Source organism: Scyliorhinus canicula, chromosome 17 (genome assembly GCF_902713615.1).
Source record: "Scyliorhinus canicula chromosome 17, sScyCan1.1, whole genome shotgun sequence".
Lineage (NCBI taxonomy): Eukaryota > Metazoa > Chordata > Chondrichthyes > Carcharhiniformes > Scyliorhinidae > Scyliorhinus > Scyliorhinus canicula.
Window position 1 is genome coordinate 121,018,939 of NC_052162.1, and position 26,603 is coordinate 121,045,541.

Consider the following 26,603-nt stretch of genomic DNA (forward strand, 5'->3'; position numbering starts at 1 on the left):
TTTCTGTTTAGCCTCCCGTACGGCTTTCTCCCCTCATTTATTGGCAGCTACAAAACCCTCTCGGTCACGGGGACCTCAGCATCGCCCTCAAACATATCGTTGGTGTAAAACCGACAATTCCCTGCTTGAAATGTTCCAGTTATTGAAATTACATCGAGTGGACGTCAAAGAGACAGAGCAGAAACAGATCCCTGAGGTTCCGAGGAGGCCCCAGTGGTCAGTCAGACTGAACTAAACACGGGTGGTATAAAACAAACAATACTCACCCCGGTATCTGCTGTCCACGGGGACTTTCCTTTAATCAGAGCCATGTTGTGGAGATGCCGGCGTTGGACTGGGGTGAGCACAGTAAGAAGTCTTACAACACCAGGTTAAAGTCCAACAGGTTTGTTTTGTGATTCAAACCAAATCTGTTGGACTTTACTCTGGTGTAAGACTTCTCACTGTTAAATCAGGATCCGTCAGTGGATCCTGTTCCTGATGCCAGGTTGTTGTGGGACAAATGTCACTCGGAGTCCAGAGTTGGTTAAAGTTTGGGAATCTTTATTACAAACATGCAGGGAATGCTTCAGCAAACCGAAGCATCTCAAGGAGTAGTTACAATAACACATTTATACACAGTACAGTTACATCTGCTTTGGCTGCAGGTTAGTGGGAAAGTACAGGACGTAAAGGAAACAACTCGAAAACAGCTCACTTATCGGCTATAGTGACTTCATCTCTCACAAAACACATCTGGGAAAACAATAGCCAGACCAGTAATCCAGAGACCCAGGGTAATGCAATAGGGATCCAGGTTCGGCAATGGTGAAATTTGCATTCATTTATATCTGGAATTAAAGTCATCGATGACCATGAAGGAATTGTTGATGGTTGGAAAAAAAAATCTGGTTCACTGATGTCCTTTAGAGAAGGAAATCTGCCATGCTGACCTGGTCTGGCCTACTTGTAACTTCAGATCCACAGCAATGTGGTTGACTCTTAGCTGCAGCCACTCAGTTGAAGGGCAATTAGGGACGGGCAACAAATGCAGCCCAGCCAGCGATGCACACATCCGATGAATGAAACAACAAATGTGAAAAATGAAAATCGCTTATTGTCACGAGTAGGCTTCAATGAAGTTACTGTGAAAAGCCCCTAGTCGCCACATTCCGGCGCCTGTTCGGGGAGGCTGGTACGGGAATGTGCAAGCCAATGGATCTGGTGGGGAAAATTGTGTGAGAGACAGAGAGCTTTCATGAATATAACTCACTTTAATCATATTCACATTTTATTTCCCATATCACTCGATGGGCTGAATGTCCTCCTTCTGAGTTCTAATGACTATGTTTGAAAAAGAACAATTTCAGCTGCTCCAGTCTCTCCAACTCACTGAAGTCCCTCATCCCTGGTGCCATTCTCGTAAATCTCTTCTGCATCCTCGCTGAGAATGTCACATCTTTCCTAAACGTAGGGCCCATATATAGGGTTCCATTCTAGAGGGATAGAATTGAAAAGCAGGGATAGAATTGAAAAACAGGGGGGGGGGGGGGGGGGTTGTTCAACTTGTTTAGACAAGGGTTAGACTACACTGGGAGCACTGCTAACATTTGTGATCTCCATTTGGAAAAAGGAAATAGAGGAACTGGAGAAGGTGCAACTAAGTTTCATAGAATCCCTATAGTGCAGGAGGCCGTTCAGCCCCTCATGTCATGCACCAGCCCACTGAAAGAGTACTCCACCCAAGCACACTCACCTAACCCAATAACCCCTCAACCTAAATATCTTTGGACACAAAGGGGGAATTTAGCATGGCCAATCCACCTAACCTGCACAGCCCCCACACAGATACAGAGAGAAAGTGAAAACTCTACACGGACAGTTATCCAAGGCCGGAATTGAACCTCCTGGGTCGCTGGCACTGAGAGGCAGCAGTGCTAACTGCTGTAGCACCGTGCTGCCCAGGAATAATATCAGAACTGAGAGCATTTCACCCTCAGGAAAGGCTGGAGCTGCTTTTCTCTGGAAAAGAGAAGACTGAAGGGTGACCTGATGGAAGTGTTTAAGATTATGAAGGGGTTCAATAATCCAATAGGGATTTGATGAGCAACTTCGAGTGGTAAGAATATGGAACTCACTCTCACAGTGAGTGGTTGAGGTGAACAACATGAGTACATTGAAGGGGAAGTGAGATACAAGTCTGATGAACTTTTAGTGCACTCCCTCTGTGGCAATAATACCTTTTCTATGGTAAGGGGTGTAAAACTGAACACAATACTTCAGCTGTGGTCTAACCAAGATTCCATACAATGGGTATATTCTGGCCAATCTCACGACTTTGCTTCCAGTGGGCTGATGCTCTTTGAGCCTGGGAGAGCACATTTCCACTGAAATGATCCACAAAGCACAAGTGATTAGCACTGTGGCTTCACAGCGCCAGGGTCCCAAGTTTGATTCCCTGCTGGGTCACTGTCTGTGCGGAGTCAGCACGTTCTCCCCATGTCTGCGTGTCGATTTCCTCTGGGTGCTCCGGTTTCCTCCCACAGTCCAAAGATCTGCAGGTTAGGTGGATTGGCCATGATAAATTACCCTTAGTGACCAAAAAAGGTTAGGAGGGGTTATTGGGTTAGGGGGTTAGGGTGGAAGTGAGGTCATAAGAGGGTCGTCGGTGCAGACACGATGGGTCGAATGGCCTCCTTCTGCACTGTATGTCTTATGTTCTTAAAAGCTGCTGAAGGACATTTATTTTATCCAGGTAGTAAATAGTGTTTTTCCCCCACTACAGGTAGATCTAAAATAAATACATTTGTCTCTGTTCCATTGAGTCGACAGCACAGGGCCAGGCCAGTCGGCTCAATTGGTCTCTGTCAGTATTAATGCTCCACTTGAGCCTCCACCCACCCCTCTTCATCTCCCCCCATCAGCATCTCCTTCTATTTCTTTCTCCCTCATGTGAAAGCAGATGAATGGCCTCTCCCCAGTGTGAACTCGCTGATGTCTCTGTAGGGAGGATGGATCACTGAATGCCTTTCCCTTCTCAGAGTAACTGAATGGCCTCTCCCTGGTGTGAACTCACATTTGGACCAGTAGGTTGGATAACTCCTTGAACATCTTCACACACAGAGCAGCTGAATGGCCTCTCACCAGTGTGAAGTCGTTGGTGTGACTTCAGGCTGGATAAATGAGTAAATCCCTTCTCACACTGAGAGCAGGTGAATGGCTTCTCCCCAGTGTGAACTCGATAGTGTGACTTCAGGTTGGATAAATGAGTGAATCCCTTCCCACACTGAAAGCAGATGAATGTCCTCTCCCCAGTGTGAACTCGCTGGTGTGTCTGCAGGGTCGATAATTGAGTAAATCCCTTCCCACACTGAGAGCAGGTGAATGGCCTCTCCCCAGTGTGAACTCGCTGGTGTGACTTCAGGCTGGATAACTCAGTGAATCCCTTCCCACAATGATTGCAGGTGAATGGCCTCTCCCCAGTGTGAACTCGCTGGTGTGAATTGAGGTTAGATAACTGAGCGAATCCCTTCCCACACTGAGAGCAAGTGAACGGCCACTCCTCAGTGTGAATTCGCTGGTGTGCCCGCAGGGTGGATGAATGACTGAATCTCTTCCCACACTGAGAACAGGTGAATGACATCTCCCCAGTGTGAGCTCGCTGGTGTCTCTGCAGCTGGGATAAGCAAGTGAATCCCTTCTCACACTGAGAGCAGGTGAACGGCCTCTCCCCAGTGTGAATGCGTCGATGAATTTCCAGAGTAGATGGGTATCTGTATCCCTTCCCACAATCCCAACATTTCCACGGTTTTTCCATGTTCTTCATCTTCTCGTGTCTCTCCAGGTCAGACAATCAGTTGAAGCCTCGTCCACACACAGAACACGTGTACGGTCTCTCCTCGCTGTGAATGGCGCAGTATTTTTTCAGTCTGTGTAACTGGTTAAAGGTCCTTCAACAGTCACTGCTCTCGAACTCTCACTTGGGCGTATGTGTCTCGGTGCTTTTTCAGTCACAAAAATGTTCAAAATCTTCTGAAGCAGCCAAACATTGTTCTGTGTGGATTCAAAAGCCGATAATATTCAGGTCCCAATGAATCCAAAGTGACTGTGTCAGATCTGGACGTGATGTTTGAGATTTATCTGTAATTTCCCCTCTTCTAATATCCTGTAAAAACAATTTACAAAAATGTCATCTGAAATTAAATGAAATGAAAATCGCTTATTGTCACGAGTAGGCTTCAATGAAGGTACTGTGAAAAGCCCCTAGTCGCCACATTCCGGCGCCTATCCGGGGAGGCTGGTACGGGAATCGAACCGTGCTGCTGGCCTGCTTGGTCTGCTTTAAAAGCCAGCGATTTTAGCTCAGTGAGCTAAACCAGCTGTCATAACAGGGGAGAAATTCAGAACAGATAATTCTATTTTCTATGGAACATTATTTCCACGCTCATTTCCCAAAAGCTGTAAATCTCCATCCCTCACACTCTCCCTCCATTCTCACTCTGCTGTATCTAATATTCACCCTCCCGATTCTCTTGAAAGTGCTGATTCAGGCTGATTGACAGATCCATGATCATTGCTTCCTGTCCTGGACACAGAGATCATAATAAAGAGTCAGCTTATGGCCCATCCAGCCTGCTCCACCATTCAATCAGATTATTGGGTGATCTACATCAGCACCATTTTCCCACACATCCCCCACATCCCTTGATATCTTCAATATCGAGAAACATGTCAATCTCCGTCTTGAAAATACCTGATGGCTGAGGCTCCACAGTCCTCTGGGGAGAGAATTCCAAAGCACCACCACATCCTTGAGTGAAGAAATCACACCTCATCTCAGCTCTCTCTCCATTTTTCTGCCGGTTCCTCATAATCCTTGACTCCCTCATCAAATATAAATCTGTCTAACATTCTCAAATATATTCAATGACCCCAGACTCCACAGGTCGCTGTGGAAGAGAAATCCAGAGACTAACAACCTTCTGAGGAAAAAGATGACTGGAAATATGTAACATAGCTACTATATTAGATTACAAGCTAAAAATAATAATAAATGTGCTTTATTACAGAACCATAAATAATATATCTAATCTGTACCATATCACAACACGAGACATGTCTGTCCGATATTAATTTACTGTCTCCTTAAATGTCAGCCATCTCCTGGGGAAAGCAGCCCTTTAATTGTGAACATTGGGAAAGAGACCATCCTTTTAGCCAGACAACTAAATGTGTCAAGCTGAGGGAGCAAAGGATGCCAATGTCTTTAAGAGAGAGAGAGAGAGAACTGGGCCAAACTTTCCAGAGTCTGCACCCTCCCTGGATTCACTTCCTTTCCCTTCAGTTGCTGCAAGTGGCCGATTAAAGATCAGAATGAGAAAAGAAATGGAAAGGGGGAGAAAATAAAGTGTTTTACTCACAGATGTTGGAGACAGGAAGAAGTTTCAATCCGTGTGTAGCTCAATCTCCATTCACACAAAGCCCACGCTCTGATTGGCTGGTGGACCAGAGTCCTTCCGGTCATCCAATTCAACCCATTAGTCAATCTGTCAGCAGGAAGGTCAGGAGGCGGGCTCGACTCCGCACATGCGCAGTTGTCCCCCCTCCTTTGGACATGCGCAGTCCTGCGCCGAGGAGGTGATCACCGAGCGGCTTCTCGCTCTGGCCGGAGCCGGTTCTCTGGAGGAGGTGCGGTGGAGGGGGAACAATTGGTAGGGGCGGGGATCCCCGTGCCCGCGCGCCGTGCCCCTCCCCGCGCCCCTCCCCGCGCCCTGGAACCCGGATGTTTGGAATTGGGGGGGGGGGGAGAGAGAATGCGCATGCGCATGCGCTTTTTGTCTTTGGTGCAGCTGATGGTGTTTTTGCATCGAGACTTTTGTGTGTTTGTGGGTTCACCCTGTCCTCTGCCTCGTCTCTTGGGCAATTGGTAATGGGGTGAATTACTGGGGGGGGGCATAGGTTTAAGGTGCGAGGGGCAAGGTTTAGAGGACATGTAGGAGAAAAGTTTTTTTTACAGAGGGTAGTGGGTGGCTGGAACTCGCTGCCGGAGGAGGTGGTGGAAGCAGGGACGATAGTGACGTTTAAGGGACATCTTGACAAATACATGAATAGGATGGGAATAGAGGGATACGGACCCAGGAAGTGTAGAAGATTTTAGTTTAGATGGGCAGCATGGTCAGCACAGGCTTGGAGGGCTGAAGGGCCTGTTCCTGTGCTGTACTGTCCTTTGTTCAATGGGACTGCGTTTTTGGGCTGAACTGTGAACCTCTGTGGAGGGGAGGGGTGTCTCCCGCTGTGCCCATGACGGTGTCTCTCTCCGGCCTTGCCCATGACGGTGTGTCTCTCCCGCCGTGCCCTTGTCGGTGTCTCTCTCCCGCCATGCCCATGTTGGTGTCTCTCTCCTGCCGTGCCCATGTTGGTGTCTCCCGCCGTGCCCGTGTCGGTGTCTCTCTCCCGCCGTGCCCGTGTCGCTGTCTCTCTCCTGCCGTGCCCGTGTCGGTGTCTCCCGCCGTGCCCGTGTCGGTGTCTCTCTCCCGCCGTGCCCATGTTGGTGTCTCTCTCCTGCCGTGCCCGTGTCGGTGTCTCCCGCCGTGCCCGTGTCGGTGACCCTCCCGCCGTGCCCGTGTCGGTGTCTCCCTCCCGCCGTGCCTGTGTGTCTCTCCCGCCGTGCCCGTGTCGGTGTGTCTCTCCCGCCGTGCCGTGTCTCTCTCCCGCCGTGCCCGTGTCTCTCTCCCGCCGTGCCCGTGTCGGTGTCTCTCTCCCACCGCGCCCATGCCGGTGTCTCTCCCGCCGTGCCCGTGTCAGTGTCTCTCCCGCCGTGCCCGTGTCGATGTCTCTCTCCCGCCGTGCCCGTGTCGGTGTCTCTCCCGCCGTGTCGGTGTCACTCTCGCCGTGCCCGTGTCGGTGTCTCTCCCACCGTGCCCGTGTCTCTCCCCCACCGTGTCGGTGTCTCTCCCGCCGTGCCCGTGTTGGTGTCTCTCTCCCGCCGTGCCCGTGTCGGTGTCCCTCCCGCCGTGCCCGTGTCGGTGTCCCTCCCACTGTGCCGGTGTCGGTGTCCCTCCTGCTGTGCCCGTGTCAGTGTCTCTCCCGCCGTGCCCGTGTCTCTCCCGCCGTGCCCGTGTCGGTGTCTCTCCCGCCGTGCCCGTGTCGGTGTCTCTCTCCCGCCGTGTCGGTGTCCCTCCCGCCGCGCCCGTGTCGGTTTGTCCTTTCCTGATGGTCGGTGCTGCTCATTCTCTCACACACACTCTTACAGACCGGCATATGCAGCATTCACTCCTTCACACACGCCTGCTCTTCCTGACATGCATGAACTGCTTCGACACCCATGCTTTCCCACACACACGTTTCCACCGATGTGGGGCTACCGCTCGGGGGGGGGGGGGGGAGGCTGGCGCCTTTGTTTTCTTGCTGATTGTTCTGTGTTCAGCTTTGTCATGTTGTATTGTAGAATTGTTAACAAACTAAAAGATCTAAAACTTTCTCTGTGCAACATCTCGGAGGGAATCAATATTTCTCCCTTTCCATATTTTTCATATTTCAATTGGTCACTTGCAGCAACTGAAGGGAAAGGAAGTGAATCCACGGAGGGTGCAGACTCTGGAAAGCTTGGCCCAGGTCTCTCTCTCTCTCTCTTAAAGACATTGACATCCTTTGCTCCCTCAGCTTGACACGTTTATTTGTCTGGCTAAAAGGATGGTCTCTTTCCTAATGTTCACAATTTATTTTTTTTAAAATAATTTTTATTGGAATTTTTTACAGAAAATATAACAACAAGTATAGCAAAAAGCAGTAATATGCAACTAACAGCCCCATAACACCCACAATTCCCCCCATACCGTAACATCACATGTATCACATTCCCCCACCCCCCCCCCCCCCAAACAAGAGAACTTAACTATAAATTAAAATTAGATAAATCAAATTTAAATGAAATAAGCCAACATAATCAACGTTCCCCCCCACCCCCCCCCGGGTTGCTGCTGCTACTGTCCCAGTAACCTATCGTTGAGCCAGAAAGTCGAGGAAAGGTTGCCACCGTTTAAAGAACCTTTGCACCGATCCTCTCAGGGCGAATTTAACCTTCTCAAGCTTAATGAAGCCCGCCATGTCATTGATCCAGGTCTCCACGCTTGGGGGCCTCGCGTCCTTCCACTGTAGCAAAATCCTTCGCCGGGCTACTAGGGACGCAAAGGCCAGCACACCGGCCTCTTTCGCCTCCTGCACTCCCGGCTCTACCCCAACCCCAAAGATCGCGAGTCCCCATCCTGGCCTAATGTTCACAATTAAAGGGCTGGTTTCCCCAGGGGAAGACTGGCATTAAGGGGACAGTAAATTAATACAGGCCAGAGATATGTCTAGTGTTATATATAGTGGAACATGATAGATATACAATTTATGGTTCTGCAATAAAGTACATTTCTTATTATTTCTAGTTGTATAATATAGCACTGTAGCTATGTTATATATTTCCAGTCATGGAGTCATTACAGCACAGAAGAAATCCATTCAGTAACTCAAGTCCATATCGACTCTCTTTACAACAAACCAGTCAGTTCCATCCCCCCTCTATTTCCCCGTTCCCCTGCAAGTTAATTTCCTTCAAATACCTATCCAATTTTATTTTAAATTCAATATTCGTCTCCACTTCCACCTCCATCGTCGGCAGAAAATTCTTAACCACTCGCTGCCAAAATTAAATCCTTCCTCAGGGTGGCACGTAGCACAGTGGTTAGCACTGTTGCTTCACAGCACTAGGGCCCGGGTTCAATTCCCGACTTGGGTCACTGCGGAGTCTGCAAGATTCTCCCAGTGTCTTCGTGGGTTTCCTCTGGTTATCTCGGTTTCCTCCCATAATTCCCGAAAGATGCGCTTGTTATGTGAATTGGACGTTATAAATTCTCCATCAATATAACCGAACTGGTGCCGGAGTGTGGCGACTGGGGGATTTTCACAATAACTCCATTGCAGTGTTAATGTAAGCCAACTTGTGACACTAAAAGATTATTATTAGATCCACCCCTTTATCTAATCAATAGATGATTGGATGAAGATTTTCACTTCTTCAACAAGAAACAGTGAGCCTGGATCCCTCATGAATCAGCCCCTCAGGAGAATTGGGAGGGTGAATATTAGATACAGCAGAGTGAGAATGGAGGGAGAGTGTGTGGAATGGAGATTTACACCTTTTGGGGAATGAGAGAGGAAAGAATGTTTCATGGAAACTAGAATTGTCTGTTCTGAATTTTTCTCCTGGACTGACAGTGATGTCTTTTGTAAACACCTTTTACAGGATATCAGAAGGTTAGGATCTACGGACTGAAATCTCAAACCAAACGTCACATCAAGATCTGGTGGAGTTGCTCCATTCGCTGGGACCAGAATATCATCGGCTTGAAATCTAGAAGGAGAAAATGTTTCTCTGTTCTAAAGGCTTCAAAAGTTTTTAACCATCACCGTGACTGGAAAAGCTCCGAGATACACACACAGCGAGTGATTTTAAACATCATTATGACTGGAAAAACGCCCGAGTGAGAGTGTTCCAGAGCACTGACTGTGGAAAGAGCTTTAACCAGTTACACAGCCTGAAAAAGACATTACACCATTCACAGCGGGGAGAAACCGTACACGTGTTCTGTGTGAGTGAACTTTCAACACACTGTTGAATCTGGGGACACACAAGGGACACCTTTATCATGCAGAAAGTGTGGGAACACGGGAATTGTGGCAACAAATTTGGATGCCTGTCTGAAGTGGAATCTGATCAGCATGGAGATACCGGGAAAATGCCTTACACCTGCACTGAATGTGGGAAGGGATTCAGTGATTCATTCAGACTCCAGACACACCAGCGAGTTCACACTGGGGAGAGGCCATTCACCTGCACAGAGTGTGGGAAGGGATTCACCCAGTTACCCAATCTGCAAACACACCAGCGAGTTCACACTGGGGAGAAACCGTTCACCTGCACAGAGTGTGGGAAGGGATTCACTCAGTTATCCCATCTGCAGAGACACCAGCGAGTTCACACTGGGGAGAGGCCGTTCACCTGCACGGAGTGTGGGAAGGAATTCATTCAGTTGCTCAATCTGCAGACACACCAGCGAGTTCACACTGGGGAGAGGCCATTCACCTGCTCGGAGTGTGGGAAGGGATTCTCTCACTTACCCAATCTGCAGAGACATCAGCGAGTTCACACAGGGGAGAAGCCATTCACCTGCACTGAGTGTGGGAAGGGATTCACTCAGTCACCTGACCTGCGGGCACACCAGCGAGTTCACACTGGGGAGAGACCATTCACCTGCTCTCAATGTGGGAAGAGATTCACTCAGTCATCTACACTGCTGATTCATCAGCGACGTCACACAGGGGAGAAGCCGTTCAGATGCTCTGTGTGTGGGAAGAATTTTATTCAGTCGTCCGGCCTGCTGGAACACCAGCGGATTCACACTGGGGAGAGGCCATTCACCTGCTCTGTGTGTGGGAAGGGATTCACTCGATTATCAACCCTGCAGACGCACCAGACAGTTCACACCGGGGAGAGGCCATTCACCTGCACTGTGTGTGGGAAGGGCTTCAACCATTCAATCCACTTCATGACACACCAGCGAGTTCACACTGGGGAGAGACCATTCACCTGCTCTGACTGTGGCAAGGGATTCACTCATTCATCAAACCTGCAGAGGCACCAGCGAGTTCACACCAGGGAGAGGCCATTCATCTGCTCTGTGTGTGGGAAGGGATTCTCTCAGTTATCCCACCAGCAGTCACACCAAAGAGTTCACAGATGATTACACGGGGTCAGATTCTGCTGTCGGTGTTGCTGTTAATCACATCCACGATCAACCATGTTCATTTATAGAATTTAAAGTGCAGAAGGAGACTATTCGGCTCATTGAGTCTAATCAACCCTTGGAAAGAGCACCTTACTTAAGCCCACACGTCCACCCCATCCCAGTAACCCCACTTAACCTTTTGGACGCTAAGGGAAATTTAGCACGGCCAATCCACCTAACCTGCACATCTTTGGACTGTGGGAGGAAACCAGAGCGCCCGGAGGAAACCCACGCAGATATGGGGAGAACGTGCAGACTCAGCACAGACAGTAACCCAAGCCGGAATCAAACCTGGGACCCTGGAACTGTGAAGCATCAGTGCTAACCACGGTGCTACCATGCTGCCCATTCTGATATCCTTAACGCCCTCTTGACACATTTATTTGTCCGGCTAAAAGGATGGTCTCTTTCCTAATGTCCACAAATAAAGCTGCGGTTTCCCAGGAATTGGCTGACATTTAAGGGGACTGTAAATGAACATAGGACAGAAATATTTCAAGTGCTATTGTATAATAGAGATTAAATGTTTAATGCTGTGGTATATATTAAATATGTTAATCAAGATTCTGTAATGAGGTAAATTTTTACTATTTCTAGTCTTGTAATATAGTACTGTAGCTCTGTTATATATGTCCAGTCATAGAGTCCTTCAGCACAGAGGGAGTCCATTCAATAACTCAATTCCAGACTCTGTAGAACAATCCAATCTGTCCCATCTCCCTCTCTATTCCCGTTCTCCTGTCAGTTTATTTCCAACAAGAGTCCAAGAATTTTAATTTGGAAATTGTTGATTGTCTCCACTTCTACCATCCTCGTAGGCAGCGAGTTCCCGGTCATGACTACTCGCTGTTTAATAAAGCTCTTTCTCACATCACCCCTGTATCTCTGTTCAAGTAATACTGTGACTATTACACATATCATGAGCTCAATAAATATACAGATATCCATATGTATTTAGACTAGCAGTCTGCAGGTTCTGTGTCCAGGACAGGAAGCAGTGAGCATGGATCTGTCAATCAGCCTGAATCAGCACCTTCAGGAGAATTGGGAGGGTGAATATTAGATACAGCAGAGTGAGAATGGAGGGAGAGTGCGTGGGATGGAGATTTACAGCTTTTGGGGAAGGAGAGAGGAAAGAATGTTCCAGAGAAGCTAGAATGATCTATTCTGAATTTCTGTCCTATATTGACAGTGATAACTTTTGTAAACTCCTTTTCCAGAATATTAGGAGAGGATTAACAGACAGAAATCTCAAACCAAATATGAGGCCAAGAGGTCAGTCACTTCATAGGAGCTGAATATAGAACATAGAACAGTACAGCACAGAACAGGCCCTTCGGCCCTCGATGTTGTGCCGAGCAATGATCACCCTACTCAAACCCACGTATCCACCCTATACCCGTAACCCAACAAACCCCCCCCTTAACCTTACTTTTAAGGACACTACGGGCAATTTAGCATGGCCAATCCACCTAACCCGCACATCTTTGGACTGTGGGAGGAAACCGGAGCACCCGGAGGAAACCCACGCACACACGGGGAGGACGTGCAGACTCCGCACAGACAGTGACCCAGCCGGGAATCGAACCTGGGACCCTGGAGCTGTGAAGCATTTATGCTAACCACCATGCTACCGTGCATCGGCCTTTGAATATCATCGGCCTTTGAATTTAGAAGGAAAAATGTTTGGCTGTTCTGCTGAAAGATATGTTTAAACATCACTCAGTGTACAGACACTGAGACAGGCTCATGCGAGTGAGAGGCATCACTAAAAACAATCCATTCTATATTCTTCAGCTCACCCAACCATCTTGTATTTTTTTCATGTTTTGTTCGCTCATTAAATGTCCTCAACCATTGGACATTTCATTACAGAACTCAGCTCAAAGACATCAAAACTTGTATCCGGCCTTGCCTGCGTGCCAAGCCAATCCAATTGGCCAATTTGACTTTGCAGCTGCTCAGTCCCAGCTTTGGAAACATCTTCATCTTTCTGTGAGACCCCGGCCCCATTGACTGTGACAGGGTTCATACTGTCTCCATGAGATTGTTGATGTAAAGTCACGTCAGACCCACACTGCCTGATTTCCAATCCAATTTATTTAAAGGTCCCAGAAGCCCGACTCCAAATCTTAAATGTTGTTCTGTTGCTGTCAGTAACATTGTTTTGGAACTCACTAGCACCACCACATAGGCTGTCATCAACATGCATCATAAAGATGTCCGAGAGTTTCCTGCCATGGTACCAATAAAGCACGGCAGCTTCTGCCTTCAGGTAGAGACAGTCCGACTTTAACAAAACTGATCTAACTGAGAAGTACCATACACTCTGAAACATTGTTCAAAACATAGACAAACTTATTTCACTTCCAAAGTCTTCCTTCTACATCTGGCACCTTCTTATGATGTGGCGATGCTGGCGTTGGATTGGGGTGAGCACAGTAAGAAGTCTTACAACACAAGGTTAAAGTCCAACAGGTTTGTTTCGAATCACTAGCTTTCGGAGCACTGCTCCTTCCTCAGGTGAATGAAGAGGTGGGTTCCAGAAACATATATTTAGACAAAGTCAAAGATGCAAGACGATATTTTGAATGCGAGTCTTTGCAGGTAATTAAGTCTACAGGTCCAAACTGAGCAACTGGAGAGAGGGATAATCACAGGTTTAAGAGGTGTGAATTGTCTCAAGCCAGGACAGTTGATAGGATTTCGCAAGCCCAGGCCAGATAATGGGGGGGTGAATGTAATGCAACATGAATCCAAGGTCCCGGTTGAGGCCGCACTCATGCGTGCGGAACTTGGCTATACATTTCTGCTCGGCGATTCTATGTTGTCACGCGTCCTGAAGGCCGACTTGGAGAACGCTTATCCAAAGATCAGAATCTGAATGCCCATGACTGCTGAAGTGTTCTCCGACTGGAAGGGAACATTCCTGCTCAGCCAGATCATTACATGTGAGAACACCAGGTACACGGTACATACTCGTGCAACTCAGCCAACGTTGTGTACCTCATACGCTGCAGGAAAGGATGTCCCGAAGCGTGCTACATTGGCGAGACCATGCAGATGATTGAACGGGCATCGCACGACAATCACCAGGCAGGAATGTTCCCTTCCAGTCGGGGAACACTTCAGCAGTCAAGGGCATTCGAACTCTGATCTTCGGAGGAAGATCTTAGAAAGTTACAGAAAACTACCCTCTGGAGGTGATCCTTGGCAGAAAAGCAGCATTTTTATTTATTGACTTACATTCACAAGATGTTGGGTTACGGGTATAGGGTGGATACGTGGGTTTGAGTAGGGTGATCATTGCTCGGCACAACATTGAGGGCCGAAGGGCCTGTTCTGTGCTGTACTGTTCTATGTTCTAAAAAGTCTCTAAAAGGAACGATAAAAAATTTAAATGGCCTTTCCCTCTGTGGGCGAGTCCATTCTGACCTCTTTAATTCCTAAGGATTCTTCAAATCCCTGAGCCATGAACCTAACCTTGGCCTTATAAGTTCTATTCGGTTTTGTGATACTGGGATATTGGACAGAAACCCCAATATTTTATTCAATTTGTAAGACTGTGAGGAAAGGATACTTCGCTCCAGGAGTGATTTCACACACGCATAGCGATATTAAAATAAACTTTATTACTAACACACTATTACTCATTTTTGCATCACAAAGAAAATAGCTGACAATTACCCATTAAACAATGCTGAACAATACAATGAAAGAATAACCCTTAACTGCTATCTTAACTGCACTCAAACAAACCCATCTCTGGCCAAAATCCACCTTTAAATACAGTTAGCAGACACAAGCATACTTGCTTAATATTGGATAGAGATCTTTTGAAGAAACCAGAGTACAGTCAGAATAATGCACAATTGCTGGCTGTATTCTTCAGAAACTGTTTCTCAGCTCACTTTGCAGTCAAAAAACTAAAACTCTGCCGCCTGCTATATACCTGGTACCCTCACACCTTCCATTAGTTACATCACCCTTATGCTACTCGGATTTCAAGACCTGATTTTTCAAGTTTAAACACAATTTATCCAATTATTTATTCACCAGAGAACCTTCTTTATATAAAAAAGTACATTTCCCAAGATTTTACGATGCCTTAATTGCACCTCTGTCTCCAAAATGCTGAGGTGCTCAACAAACCAGGATTTTTATAAACATGACTACAGCAGTCACACACTAACCCAGACTTTTAACCCTTAGTGCACCAAATATGTATAACACAATATATCTGAAATTCCGACATCGATCACACAATTTGGAGTTTTTCTGTGCAGATCCATCAAGGTAATAATGCTAAATGACCCTTTATTTGGGATCTCTAAACACGCCAAACTCTCTCCAACTGCCTAACTCTCTGGTTAGCCTCCCATTTAGCTTTATGCCTTTATTTGTTAGCAGCAATAAAAACCCTCTTGGTCACGGGGACTTCAACATCGCCCCCAAACACATCCTTGGTGTAAAACGAACAATTCTCTGTCTGGAATGTTCCAGTCATTGAAATTACATTGAATGGACGCCAAAGAAACAAACCAGAACAGATCCCTGAGATTCCAAGGAGGCCCCAGTGGTCAGTCAGACTGAACTAAACACGGGTGGTATAAAACAAACAATACTCACCCCGGTATCTGCTGTCCACGGGGACTTTCCTTTAATCAGAGCCGTCACTGGATCCTGTTCCTGAAGCCAAGTTGTTGTGGGACAAATGCCACTCGGAGTCCAGAGTTGGTCAAGTTTGGGAACCTTGGCAGCGCGGTGGCGCAATGATTAGCACTGCTGCCTCACGGTGTCGAGGTCCCAGGTTCGATCTGGCTCTGGGTCACTGTCCGTGTGGAGTTTGCACATTCTCTCTTTTTCTTAAAGAGTTTAGAGTGCCCAATTCATTTTTTTTCCCATTAAGGGGCAATTTAGCGTGGACAATCCACCTAGCCTGCACATCCTTTGGGTTGTGGGGGTGAAACCCACGCAAACACGGGGAGAACGTGCAAACTCCACACAGACAGTGACCCAGAGCCGGGATCGAACCTGGGACGTCGGCACCGTGAGGCAACAGGGCTAACCCACTGCGCCACCGTGCTGCCCCGAGTTTGCACATTCTCCCCGTGTTTGTGTGGGTTTCTCCCCCACAACCCAAAGATGTGCAGCCTAGATGGATTGGCCAAGCTAAATTGCCCCTGAATTGGAAAACATGAATTGGGTACACTAAATTTATTTTAAAGAAGTTTGGGAACCTTTATTACAAACACGCAGGGGAATGCTTCAGCGAACCAAAATATCTGAGGGAGCAGTTACAATAACACACATTTATACAAAGTACAGTTGCAGCCGTTTTGCCTGCACGTTAGTGGGAAAGTACAGGACTTACAGAAAACAAAATATAACTCGATAACAGCTCAGGCTTATCGGCTATGATGACTTCATCTCTCACAAAACACATGGAGAAACACAATAGCCAGACCAGTAATCCAGAGACCCAGGGTAATGCAACAGGGATCCCAGGTTCAGCAGATGGTGAAATTTGAAGTCACAAAAAATCTGGAATTGAAATCGATGACCATGAAAGCATTGCTGATTGTTGTAAAAACCCATCTGGTTCACTAATGTCTTTTAGAGAAGGAAATCTGCCATGTTGACCTGGGCTGGCCTACTTGTGATGTCAGATCCACAGCAATGTGGTTGGCTCTTAGCTGCAGCCACTCAGTTCAAGGGCAATTAGGGATGGACAACAAATGCGGCCCAGCCAGCGATGTCCACATCCGATGAATGGAATAAACAAATAGAAGACGTACAGGTCAATGGTTCTGGTGGAAAATACAGTGAGATCGAGTCTATGAATGTAACTCACTTTCCTTATCTGGATGGAGCAAGGAAGTATGTGGGGGTGAGCCCCGTACTTCATGGTCAGGGATGTGGCCACATTCTGCCAACGATGCAGACAGTGCACCCTGGTGGATCAAAATGGAAAGTCAGCCCGGCCCAAGCGACCCTTGGAAAACCTGCAACTAGATTTTCCTGGATCCTTGCCTCGAGTACAGGGTAAAACATTGTCTGCTGGTTACACATCAATTCACCCGGTGGGTGGAATCATTCCTGTGTAAGGACGCCACCGCTGGCACCATGGCTTTGATATTGGCTAACAACCCGAATGTGCGTGGGTTTCCTCCGGGTGCTCCGGTTTCCTCCCACAGTCCAAAGATGTGCGGGTTAGGTGGATTGGCCATGCTAAATTGCCCGTAGTGCCCTAAAAAAGTAAGGTTAGGGGGTGGGGTTGTTGGGTTACGGGTATAGGGTGGATACGTGGGTTTGAGGAGGGTGATCATTGCTCGGCACAACATCGAGGGCCGAAGGGCCTGTTCTGTGCTGTACTGTTCTATGTTCTAAAATAATACCAAGGTGGGAGATGCCCCTCCAACTGGATTCTGACCAAGGGACCCATCAGTAAAGTTTTGGAAATGCAGCAGAGATTCCACATCCCAGACTATCCTCAGAGTTCGGGAATGGTAGAGCGGATGAACAGAACCCTAAAAAACAGCCCAGCCAAAGCCATGCTGAAGGAAGGGAATAATTGGGTACGGGCCTTACCCGCAATATTGTTGTGTCAAAGAGCCACCCCCCGCCCGGGGAACAGGATTAACCCCTTTTGAGTTAATGACAGGAAGAGCAATGCGCCTCCCGGAGGAGGTGATAACTGGAGGGGTGGAACTCGAGATAAACACAGGAACTGTACTCCAATGTATGAAAGATCTGGTAGACCGCCTGCTTGTCCTGAAAGGTCAGATACTCACACAGCAACAGCACAGAGACTGGACCAAACTGACTGGAGAAGATACCCCCAAACTACCCATGCCAGGGGACAGGGTAATGGTCAAACACATGACAGGTAAAAAGGGACGAGGGGTTCGATGGGAGGAACCCTATGAAGTAATAGTCACTGGACAAACGTGTCCTAATAGACGAAAAACCCACTGGACACAGTTAAAATCATTCCCCAATGAATAGTCCCATAATCACAAACATTGAGAGACCCCTCCAATGGGTCAGCGAACCCATGGAACTGGGGGGAGCCGCGGCATTTGCAGCCGCCACATTTGTGAAAGGAATCATCTGGATTTGTAAGTGGGTCACGAGTGTAGCCCAGGTTATGGGACAACGGAACCAAAAGGACAAAGAAGAGGAGGGATTGGAAATGATACAAATGATATAATACTAACTGAGATCCGGAAGGCGACTGTTTCTACCTCCAGAATTCTATTGCCAGCGCGCTTTGGGGCCCCATCCCATCTCTGGTTTCAACCACTGACATCGATCTCGCAATGGACACAGAAGGAGCCGGACATCACTGACACGAAAACCAATGATCACATGTCTACTAATGTCACGTGGGTGTGTCGGGCCACTGTAAATGCAATAAGAGACGTCAGGGGAAGGAGTGGTATAGGTTTTTATTATGATGAGACCCAGGATGTATGTACCAATGGGACTTTATACATCCTGCGGGGCAGCTTATACCAATTACCTGCAGTTCTGAAATACCTCGGCCCTATATCAGTCTGGAACCCAGGATTAAGGGAATTACAGCTAATAGGGAAAGCTGGGACACAGGACCCTTACCCCCAGGCAAGATGACAGCGTATTTTAAAATGACGGAGCAGAAAACACAGTGCCCTCAACAACCCCAATCGCTCTATTGTGAAATATAAAGTTAGAGGGGACTGTATAGAAATGTATTGTATAGACCCCGCCAGGCACCGAAATGTACTGAGAATCAAGAGGTGGTACATGTGAGAGATTGACTGCTTTGTACCAGGGAAGAGAATCAGGAAGCCAGTCAGCACAGAAGCCCAAAGATTGAGTGGGATATTGTAGGAAGCAAGGACCCCACCAGATAAGGATTGGAACCAGGTCAAAACCTACCACCAGCACTGTGACACCGGCGAACCCCGGCTTGGATACAACCACGGGTCCAGGGGCACATCCAGGCCCGAATGTGACGAGCAAATCACTAGCCACACTATGGGACACGGGTTAGTCCTGACCCCCACTGACGAATCAGTGACAATAGCAGCGGGATATGAATATGTAAAAGTTATGATCAATCTCATCAGTCGGCACAACTATGGCCAGGAGTTATTGGTGAGCCTTGAGCAGGAAAATCTTGGGGGGGGGGGGGGGGAGTGGACTGAAAACGCGTAAGTTACAACAGAGGGGCTTTGTGGAACTAGTGGTTTGAGGATATGGGCAGGAGTTTCCACTGTTAACTCCCTTGATATTGCAGAAATAAGAGAAGACATTGAGGTTATGAAAGGGCAAATGAGATCTGCAGTAAAGGACATAAACCAGGATGCTGGAATGGCTACAGACCTCAGCCAGCGGGTCAGTAAGCTCGTGTGGAAGGAAATTAAACAGTTCATATCAGACAATGATTAACAAGTGAATTGATAGACAAGGTGAGATTTCACAGAAAATACACAGGGTGCAGGCGTGTAACATGTATGTAACACACATGTTGCAGAACCTCCAGGCTAACTGACTCCAGCTTGATGCACACTAAGTACCTGATTGGGTGAGCAATGATCAATTGAAAGCATGGATAAAAACGGCCCACCAAGCTGCTGAACTCCTCGGGGAACTGACATTGGCCAGTCGTGTTCCCTTTCAGAATGATAACCTCATCCTCCCAGTGGGAATGTTGTTGCATATTCCCCGGGCAGGGGAGAATGACATCAGCTTCTCCAGGTGAACTATTTGGGATGCTGTGGAACAGGGTGTTAGTTAAACTAAAGGATGCCCCTGAAAATGCAATCCAAAAGAGAGATAGAATATACTCTGTCATCCTCAGGAAATGCAAAGGAGGGGGAACAAACTGGTTGTGTCCAGAGAAGACTATTAGAGCAGAAGATTACTGCGGGTGCATTACATATGAGAACTGCACAATAAGTGGTCGAATTGAACAACCAGACTGTGTTTCCTTTTAAAGATAAGTTATTGAAGGTATATCCAGAAAATACAAACAATAAAAAACAGGAACAGTCCAAAACACCAAACAACATTGAACACTGCATAACATATTAACAATGCATTTTACACTACAGCAATATAACACAGCAGGAACCCCCCATCTATACATCAGCCACACTCCCAAAAATTTTTATAAAAATGAAATAGAGTAATCCCCTGCCGCTTAACAACCAATAGTTACACCCTCCCCTAGTTTAGGTAGGTATGGGGCTGGTTTAGCACTGGGCTAAATCGCTGGCTTTGAAAGCAAACCAAGGCAGGCCAGCAGCACGGTTCAATTCCCGTACCGGCCTCCCCGAACAGGTGCCGGAATGTGGCGACTAGGGACTTTTCACAGTAACTTCATTTGAAGCCGATTTGTGACAATAAGCGATTTTCATTTCATTCCCCCCCTCCCACCCCCCTCCCGCTGACATTCTAATACTTCTTGAAAAAGGTCAATGAACAGCTTCCACCTCAGGAAGAACCCCTCATCTCTCCCTCTAATGGCGAACTTAATTCCCTCCAAATGAAGAAACTCAGCAAGGTCTCACATCCATGACCCGATACTTGGTGGATCCGAGGATGGCCAGTTTAGAAAGATTCTCCTCTGGGCTAACAGGGAGGCGAAAGCCACAACATCGGCCTCCTTCCCCACCAAAACACCCGGATCCTCAGACACTCCAAAAATAGCTCCCCATGGAGAAGGCGTAACCACCATTCCCACCACGTTTTCTTAAATGATTTAATTGGTGATGGAAATGTCGGTCAGTGGGGTTAAGTGCTGTACTTGTGAGATGTGGAAGATCCGTGACGCTGCCAGCGTCTCGGACGACTACACCTGCAGGAAGTGCACCCAATTGTAGCTCCTCACAAACCACATGGATAGGTTGGAACAGCAGTTGAATGCACTTAGGAGCATGAAGGTGGTGGAAAGCATCATAGGCAGGATTTTTAGTGATGTGGTGACACCCAAGGTGCAGACAGATAGATAGGTGACCGCTAGAAGGGGCAGGCAGTCAGTGCAGGAAACCCCTGTGGTCATCTCCCTCTCGAACAAGTATACAGCTGTTGGGGGGGATGGCCTATCAGGGGATAACAAGAGCAGCAGCCAGAGCAGTGGCACCACGGCTGGCTCTGTTGTTAAGCAGGGTGGGACAAAGAGCATTAGAGCAATAGTTATAGGGGTACAGATAGGTGCTTCTCTGGACATGAAAGAGACTCCAGGATGCGATGTTGCCTCCCTGGTGCCAGGGTCCAGGATGTCCCTGAACGGGCAGAAAGCATTCTGAAGGGGGACGGTGAACAGCCAGAGGTTGGATCAAGATAAGTGTAGTCCTCAGGGAACAGCCAAGGGCGATAATCAGCAAGATGCACCGGTACCAGGAAAGAATCCTGCGCTGGGCCAGGAGTCCACAAACTGCAGCTGGGAAGGTCACTGGACTCGATTGATCAGGACATTGGGGCTGACCTGGCCAAGCCTCAGGCTGAATTTAACATTTAACCAAGGGGCAGCACGGTAGCATGGTGGTTAGCATAAATGCTTCACAGCTCCAGGGTCCCAGGTTCGATTCCCGGCTGGGTCACTGTCTGTGTGGAGTCTGCACGTCCTCCCCCTGTGTGCGTGGGTTTCCTCCGGGTGCTCCGGTTTCCTCCCACAGTCCAAAGATGTGCGGGTTAGGTGGATTGGCCATGCTAAATTGCCCGTAGTGTCCTAATAAAAGTAAGGTTAAGGGGGGGGTTGTTGGGTTACGGGTATAGGGTGGATACGTGGGTTTGAGTGGGGTGATCATGGCTCGGCACAACATTGAGGGCCGAAGGGCCTGTTCTGTGCTGTACTGTTCTATGTTCTATAACATAGTGAAGGCCACGCTGTACAAAAATGGCGTGAGGTTTGGGATGCTGCACCCAGCCAAGCTCTGGGTCACGTATCAAGGCAGGGAGCATCCCTACGGACGCGGACAACTTTGTCGTGGAGGACGGACTGGATAAGCGACAGCAGGGACAGCGATGGACAGCCCAAAGGAAGAGACTCTTAATGCTTAGTGTTTATTTTTTACATCTGTACAGCCAACTGTGAACCATTACCACATCGATCACGTTGTGCGGGAGCGAACTGCCTCATTCTGGGGACCAAGGAGGAAAGCGAGGGAGGTATGAACGAGGGCAGCAGAGCGTAGAAGTTCTGGGGATTGGCAGACAGGGAGCCCAGGGATTGGGTGACGGGAGGATACATAACTCACCACGGGAGGGGGTCCACCACACTAAAGAGGCAGCTAGCGCCGGGAAGCGTGCAGAGAAGCATCTGGGGTGCATCTCGTGCAAGGGGGAAAGGGCCTGGCAAGGGGAGGGGACAGACATCATGAATTGGAGGACAACTGGATGACTGCCAACACCCAACTGGATGAGAAAAGGGAGAAGTGGGAGGAGGATGTAGCGTTTGAAATACGGTGGGGACTAGAGAGCGAAGCACTGCACAGGGTCAACTCCACCTCCACATGCGCAAGACTAAGCCAAGTGCAGCTAAAGATTTTACACAGAGCCCACTTAACCAGAACCCAAATGAGCAGCTTCTTCCCGGAGGTGGAGGATAGATGTGAACGGTGCCAAAGTGGCCCGGCCAACCACGCCCACATGTTCTGGTCTTGTGGAGTACTGGACAGCCCTCTTCGAGGCCATGTCCAAAGTGGTGGGGATGAGAGTGGAGCCATGCCCGAAAGTGGCAGTCTTCGGGGGTATCAGACCAGCCAGATCTATTCAAGGGGAGGAGGGCCGACGACCTGGCCTTTGCCTCTCTAATCGCTCGCTGGAGAATCCTGCTGGGCTGGCAGTCAGCAGCACCACGCAGAGCTGCAGACTGGCTGTCCAACCTCTCGGAATTTCTCCAAATGGAAAAAAATTAAGTTTGCCATCCGAGGGTCAGAAGAGGAATTCCACAAAACGTGGGAGCTGTTCACTCGGTTGTTCCAAGACCTGTTTGTAGCCAACAGCTGAGAAGACAAAGATTAGGAGAGGGTAGCCATGACACAGTACTGAAGAGGGGGTGGGACAGGGAAATGAGAGGGGGGCAGGGAGACATGGAGCCCAACCACGCCCAACAGAAGAAGAGTGAGAAACGGGGGGACGACGACAGCCGGAACAAAAATAAACAGTGAAGAACGGAAAACAGGAAAACATAACCGCCACTGTGAATAATGCGAGAGAAAGAACAACCGTGTATGTATGTACACACTGATCCTTCTTCTGTATACCACAAAAAAATCAATAGAGAGAGAGCCCCTGGTAAATATGTAATAATTCCTTAAATATTAGCTATTCCCTGTCTCCCATTCCACCTTGGACAAGTTGCCCCTCATACCCTGTTGGGTTCTGCGAGAAACACCCAGACAAGTTACGGCCCATCTTCATGGCAATGTGGCATGATTTTAGGGTATCCAAACAGAAATGAAAACTGAATATCTTCTCACTTCGAAACACCCCTTCACTCTATGATCCTTGTGAAATTTGAAACCAGATATTCGCAACAAGGCTCAAAGAGCATTAGCCGACAAGAGGCAAAGTCGTGAGACCGGCCAGTCCAGCAGAGGAATCTCTCCAACCATCCCCACTGACCAACTGTCAGAATGAACACAATGCTGTTCTGGGTGTAATTGAGAACAGAACCAATAACAGCAGAATCCAACCCCTGTAATCACTTGTGAACTTGTTGCTGTCTCAGCAGGTACGATGAATCACAAAATCCCTTCCCACATTGAGAGGAGGTGAATGGCCTCTACCCAGTGTGAACTCGCTGGTGTCTCTGCAGGTTGGATGACTGAATGAATCTCTTTCCACATGGAGAGCAGGTGAACGGCCTCTCCCCAGTGTGAACCCGCTGGTGTGTCCGCAGGGTGGATGAATCACTAAATCCCTTCTCGCACTGGGAGCAGGTGAACGGCTTCTCCCCAGTGTGAATGCGCTGGTGTGTCTTCAGGTTAGATAACCGAGTGAATCCCTTCTCACACACAGAGCAGGTGAACGGCCTCTCCCCAGTGTGATCTCGCTGGTGAGTCTTCAGACTAGATAAATGAGCGAATCGCGTCCCACATTGAGAGCAGGAGAACGGCTTCTCCCCAGTGTGAACTCGCTGGTGTGTCTGCAGGTGGGATAACTGAGCGAATCCTTTCCCACACTGAGAGGTGAATGGCCTCTCCCCAGTGTGACCTCGCTGATGTGACTTCAAGCTGGATAACTGTCTAAAACTCTTCCCACACTGTAAGCAGATGAATAACTTCTCCCCAGTGTGAATTCGCTGGTGTGACATGAGGCTGGAGATTTGAGTAAATCCCTTCCCACACACAGAGCAGGTGAATGGCTTCTCCCCAGTGTGAACTCGCTGATGTATCCGCAGGGCATATAACCGACTGAATCCCTTCTCACACTGGGAGCAGGTGAATGGCCTCTCCCCAGTGTGAACTCGCTGGTGTATCCGCAGGTCAGATAACCGACTGAATCCCTTCCCACACACAGGGCAGGTGAATGGCCTCTCCCCAGTGTGAACTCGCTGATGTATCCGCAGGTCAGATAACCGACTGAATCCCTTCCCACACACAGGGCAGGTGAATGGTCTCTCCCCAGTGTGAGTTTGCTGGTGTTTCCTCAGGTCAGATAACCGACTGAATCCCTTCCCACACACAGAGCAGGTGAACGGCCTCTCCCCAGTGTGAATGCGTCGATGAGCTTCCAGCAGAGATGGGACTCTGAATCCCTTCCCACAGTCCCCACATTTCCATGGTTTCTCCATGTTTTGGGTGTCCTCGTGTCTCTCCAGGTTTGACGATCAGTTGAAGCCTCGGCCACACACAGAACACGTGTTCGGTCTCTCCGCGCTGTGAATGGTGCAATGTTTTTCAGGCTGTGTAACTGGTTAAAGCTCTTTCCACAGCCAGTGCTCTGGATAACTCTCACTCAGGTGTGTGTGTCTCGGTGCTTTTCAATTCACATTAAGATTAAATGTTTTGATGCTGACAGATCGGGTAAACATGAATTATTCTGGAATTAAAGGCCGATGATATTCAGATCCCAATGAATCAAGTGGCTCTGTCAGATCGAGACGTGACGATTGAGATTTCTGTCTGTAATTCCTCCTCTTGTAATATCCTGCAGAAGGAGTTTACAAAGTCAACTCAGTATTGGATAGAAATTCAGAACAAACAGTTCTAGTTTCTGTATAACATTCTTTCCTCTCTGATTCCCCAATACCTCGTCTCCAATATCTATTCCCCAAACCTAGTCTCCAGGGAGGGATGGAGTATTGGAGCAGTAAGTAGAACAACCTGACCTCGGGGATTCATGGCCTAGTCTCCAGGGAGGGATGGAGTATTGGAGCAGTAAGTATAACAACCTTACCTCAGGATTCACGGCCTAGTCTCCAGGGGCGGGACTCGGAGGGGCGGAGTATCTGAGCTAAGAGTATCAGGCTATGCTACAGCCAGACAGGATGCTTCCTGTGGTGCATCTGTGGTCAGAGTCAATGTGGATTTGCCAAATTTCTATTGTTTCCTGAGAAAGTGCCGGCACTGTTGTGCTTTCTTGGTCGTAGCGTCGACGTGGGTAGATCAGGACAGATTGTTGGTCATGTGCACACCTACACCTAGGAATTTGAAGCTGTAGCCAATGAATAGGAGTCTGATGTAGGATCCTTGTTGTTGAGATGCTCCAGGTGAGTGTAGTGCCAGGAGGATGGCGTCTGCTGTGGAGGATATAATGAGGGGAAGCATCCAGCGGAGACCATGGGCTGGATTCTCCATCGGAGGGATCATCCGCTTCGCAGGCAGCGCACTCACGCCCGCGGACTTCCCGACGGCATGGCCCAGAATGGGAAACCCCATTGGCTGGCTGCCTGGACGGAGAATCCCGCCCCATATGGGTGGAACTGAGGAACAAAACAATCTCAAACTGTCATGGGTGTTGTGTGTCGACCCCCCTGGTGGCAGTTCTGAGGCGCTAGGCTAGATTGTATAAAGGCAGAAATTCAGCAAGTGTGTAGCAAAGGCAGAGTAGTATTAATGGGGGATTATAACTGACACACAGATTGGGAGAGGCCCATGTGAAGGATTGAGGTTATTCTGGGCCTGATAATACTTTATTAATAACCTATGCCCCAGGTTAACCCACCAAAAGAGGGAATTCCGTTTCTCTGCTCAGACTCAAAATGGATCTCATGAAGGGAGAATGCTTTTCCGGGTCTCAGACTGTTCAACAGGATCTCAGTTACTTTTTAATGGGAAAAGTTCAGATGCGTCACTCAAACTAAATCGTTACCTCTGTCGTCGTGGGTCCTAGTCATTTAAGACTTCCTGAATGAGTGTCTAGCATTTTAAACTTTGAGAGTAAGTCTACACAGTATAATTTTTAATAAAAGCATTTTTATTGTAAAATACTCTCAATTGATACATACAGAATTGCAGAGTTAAAAATATAAATTGATTAACAGTCTTTAGTTATCTGTTCACAATATAAAAATCTGTTAACAGTCCTTTGTTATCTGCTAACACACTTTCTGCTAACACACTAACTTCTCTTAAGAGAATGAGATATCTACAACATGGAAAATCCTAAAGTATCTCCTATCAATTTCTAATACATTTCTAAGAGGTTTAACAGAAAGACACTTACAAAACCATGATGGTCTTTGTTTGACGAGGCAAGCTTGGAGAACACAGCTTTGACCCACACTCCCACAGGGAAGTGAGAAGGTACCTCTCTGCCAAAAATGCCCCTCTCTTTTTGGACATAAAATCTTCT

The 26,603-nt window shown here is 48.0% G+C and overlaps 3 protein-coding genes across 7 annotated transcripts in view; 1 reads left to right on the forward strand and 2 right to left on the reverse strand.

The window, feature by feature from the left end:
• The window catches only part of LOC119951774 (zinc finger protein 229-like), a 711,453-nt gene that overhangs the window by 507,712 nt on the left and 177,138 nt on the right, over positions 1-26,603 (reverse strand). The window lies entirely within an intron of this gene.
• LOC119951858 (gastrula zinc finger protein XlCGF49.1-like) lies at positions 2,628-3,610 on the reverse strand (the record flags this gene model as incomplete). The annotated part of the gene is made up of 1 exon (XM_038775234.1): positions 2,628-3,610. A coding segment is annotated over one exon (594 nt), but the record flags the coding sequence as incomplete, so codon positions are not given.
• Positions 5,574-10,919, forward strand: LOC119951795 (gastrula zinc finger protein XlCGF8.2DB-like). 5 transcript variants are annotated; one of them, XM_038775149.1, is made up of 2 exons: positions 5,574-5,667; positions 9,269-10,919. In XM_038775149.1, the coding sequence occupies exon 2, from the start codon at positions 9,672-9,674 to the stop codon at positions 10,764-10,766; it is 1,095 nt and encodes a 364-aa protein (XP_038631077.1). In that variant the 5' UTR covers positions 5,574-5,667; positions 9,269-9,671; the 3' UTR covers positions 10,767-10,919. The 5 variants fall into 5 exon arrangements, with proteins under 5 accessions (XP_038631077.1, XP_038631078.1, XP_038631081.1 ...); XM_038775150.1 differs by having other exon boundaries at positions 5,607-5,690; XM_038775153.1 differs by lacking the exon at positions 5,574-5,667 and adding an exon at positions 5,818-5,856.

Excerpts from the sequence above, each read along its gene's own strand:
- LOC119951795 (XM_038775149.1), top strand. The coding sequence starts at position 9,672 with ATGCAGAAAGTGTGGGAACACGGGAATTGTGGCAACAAATTTGGATGC.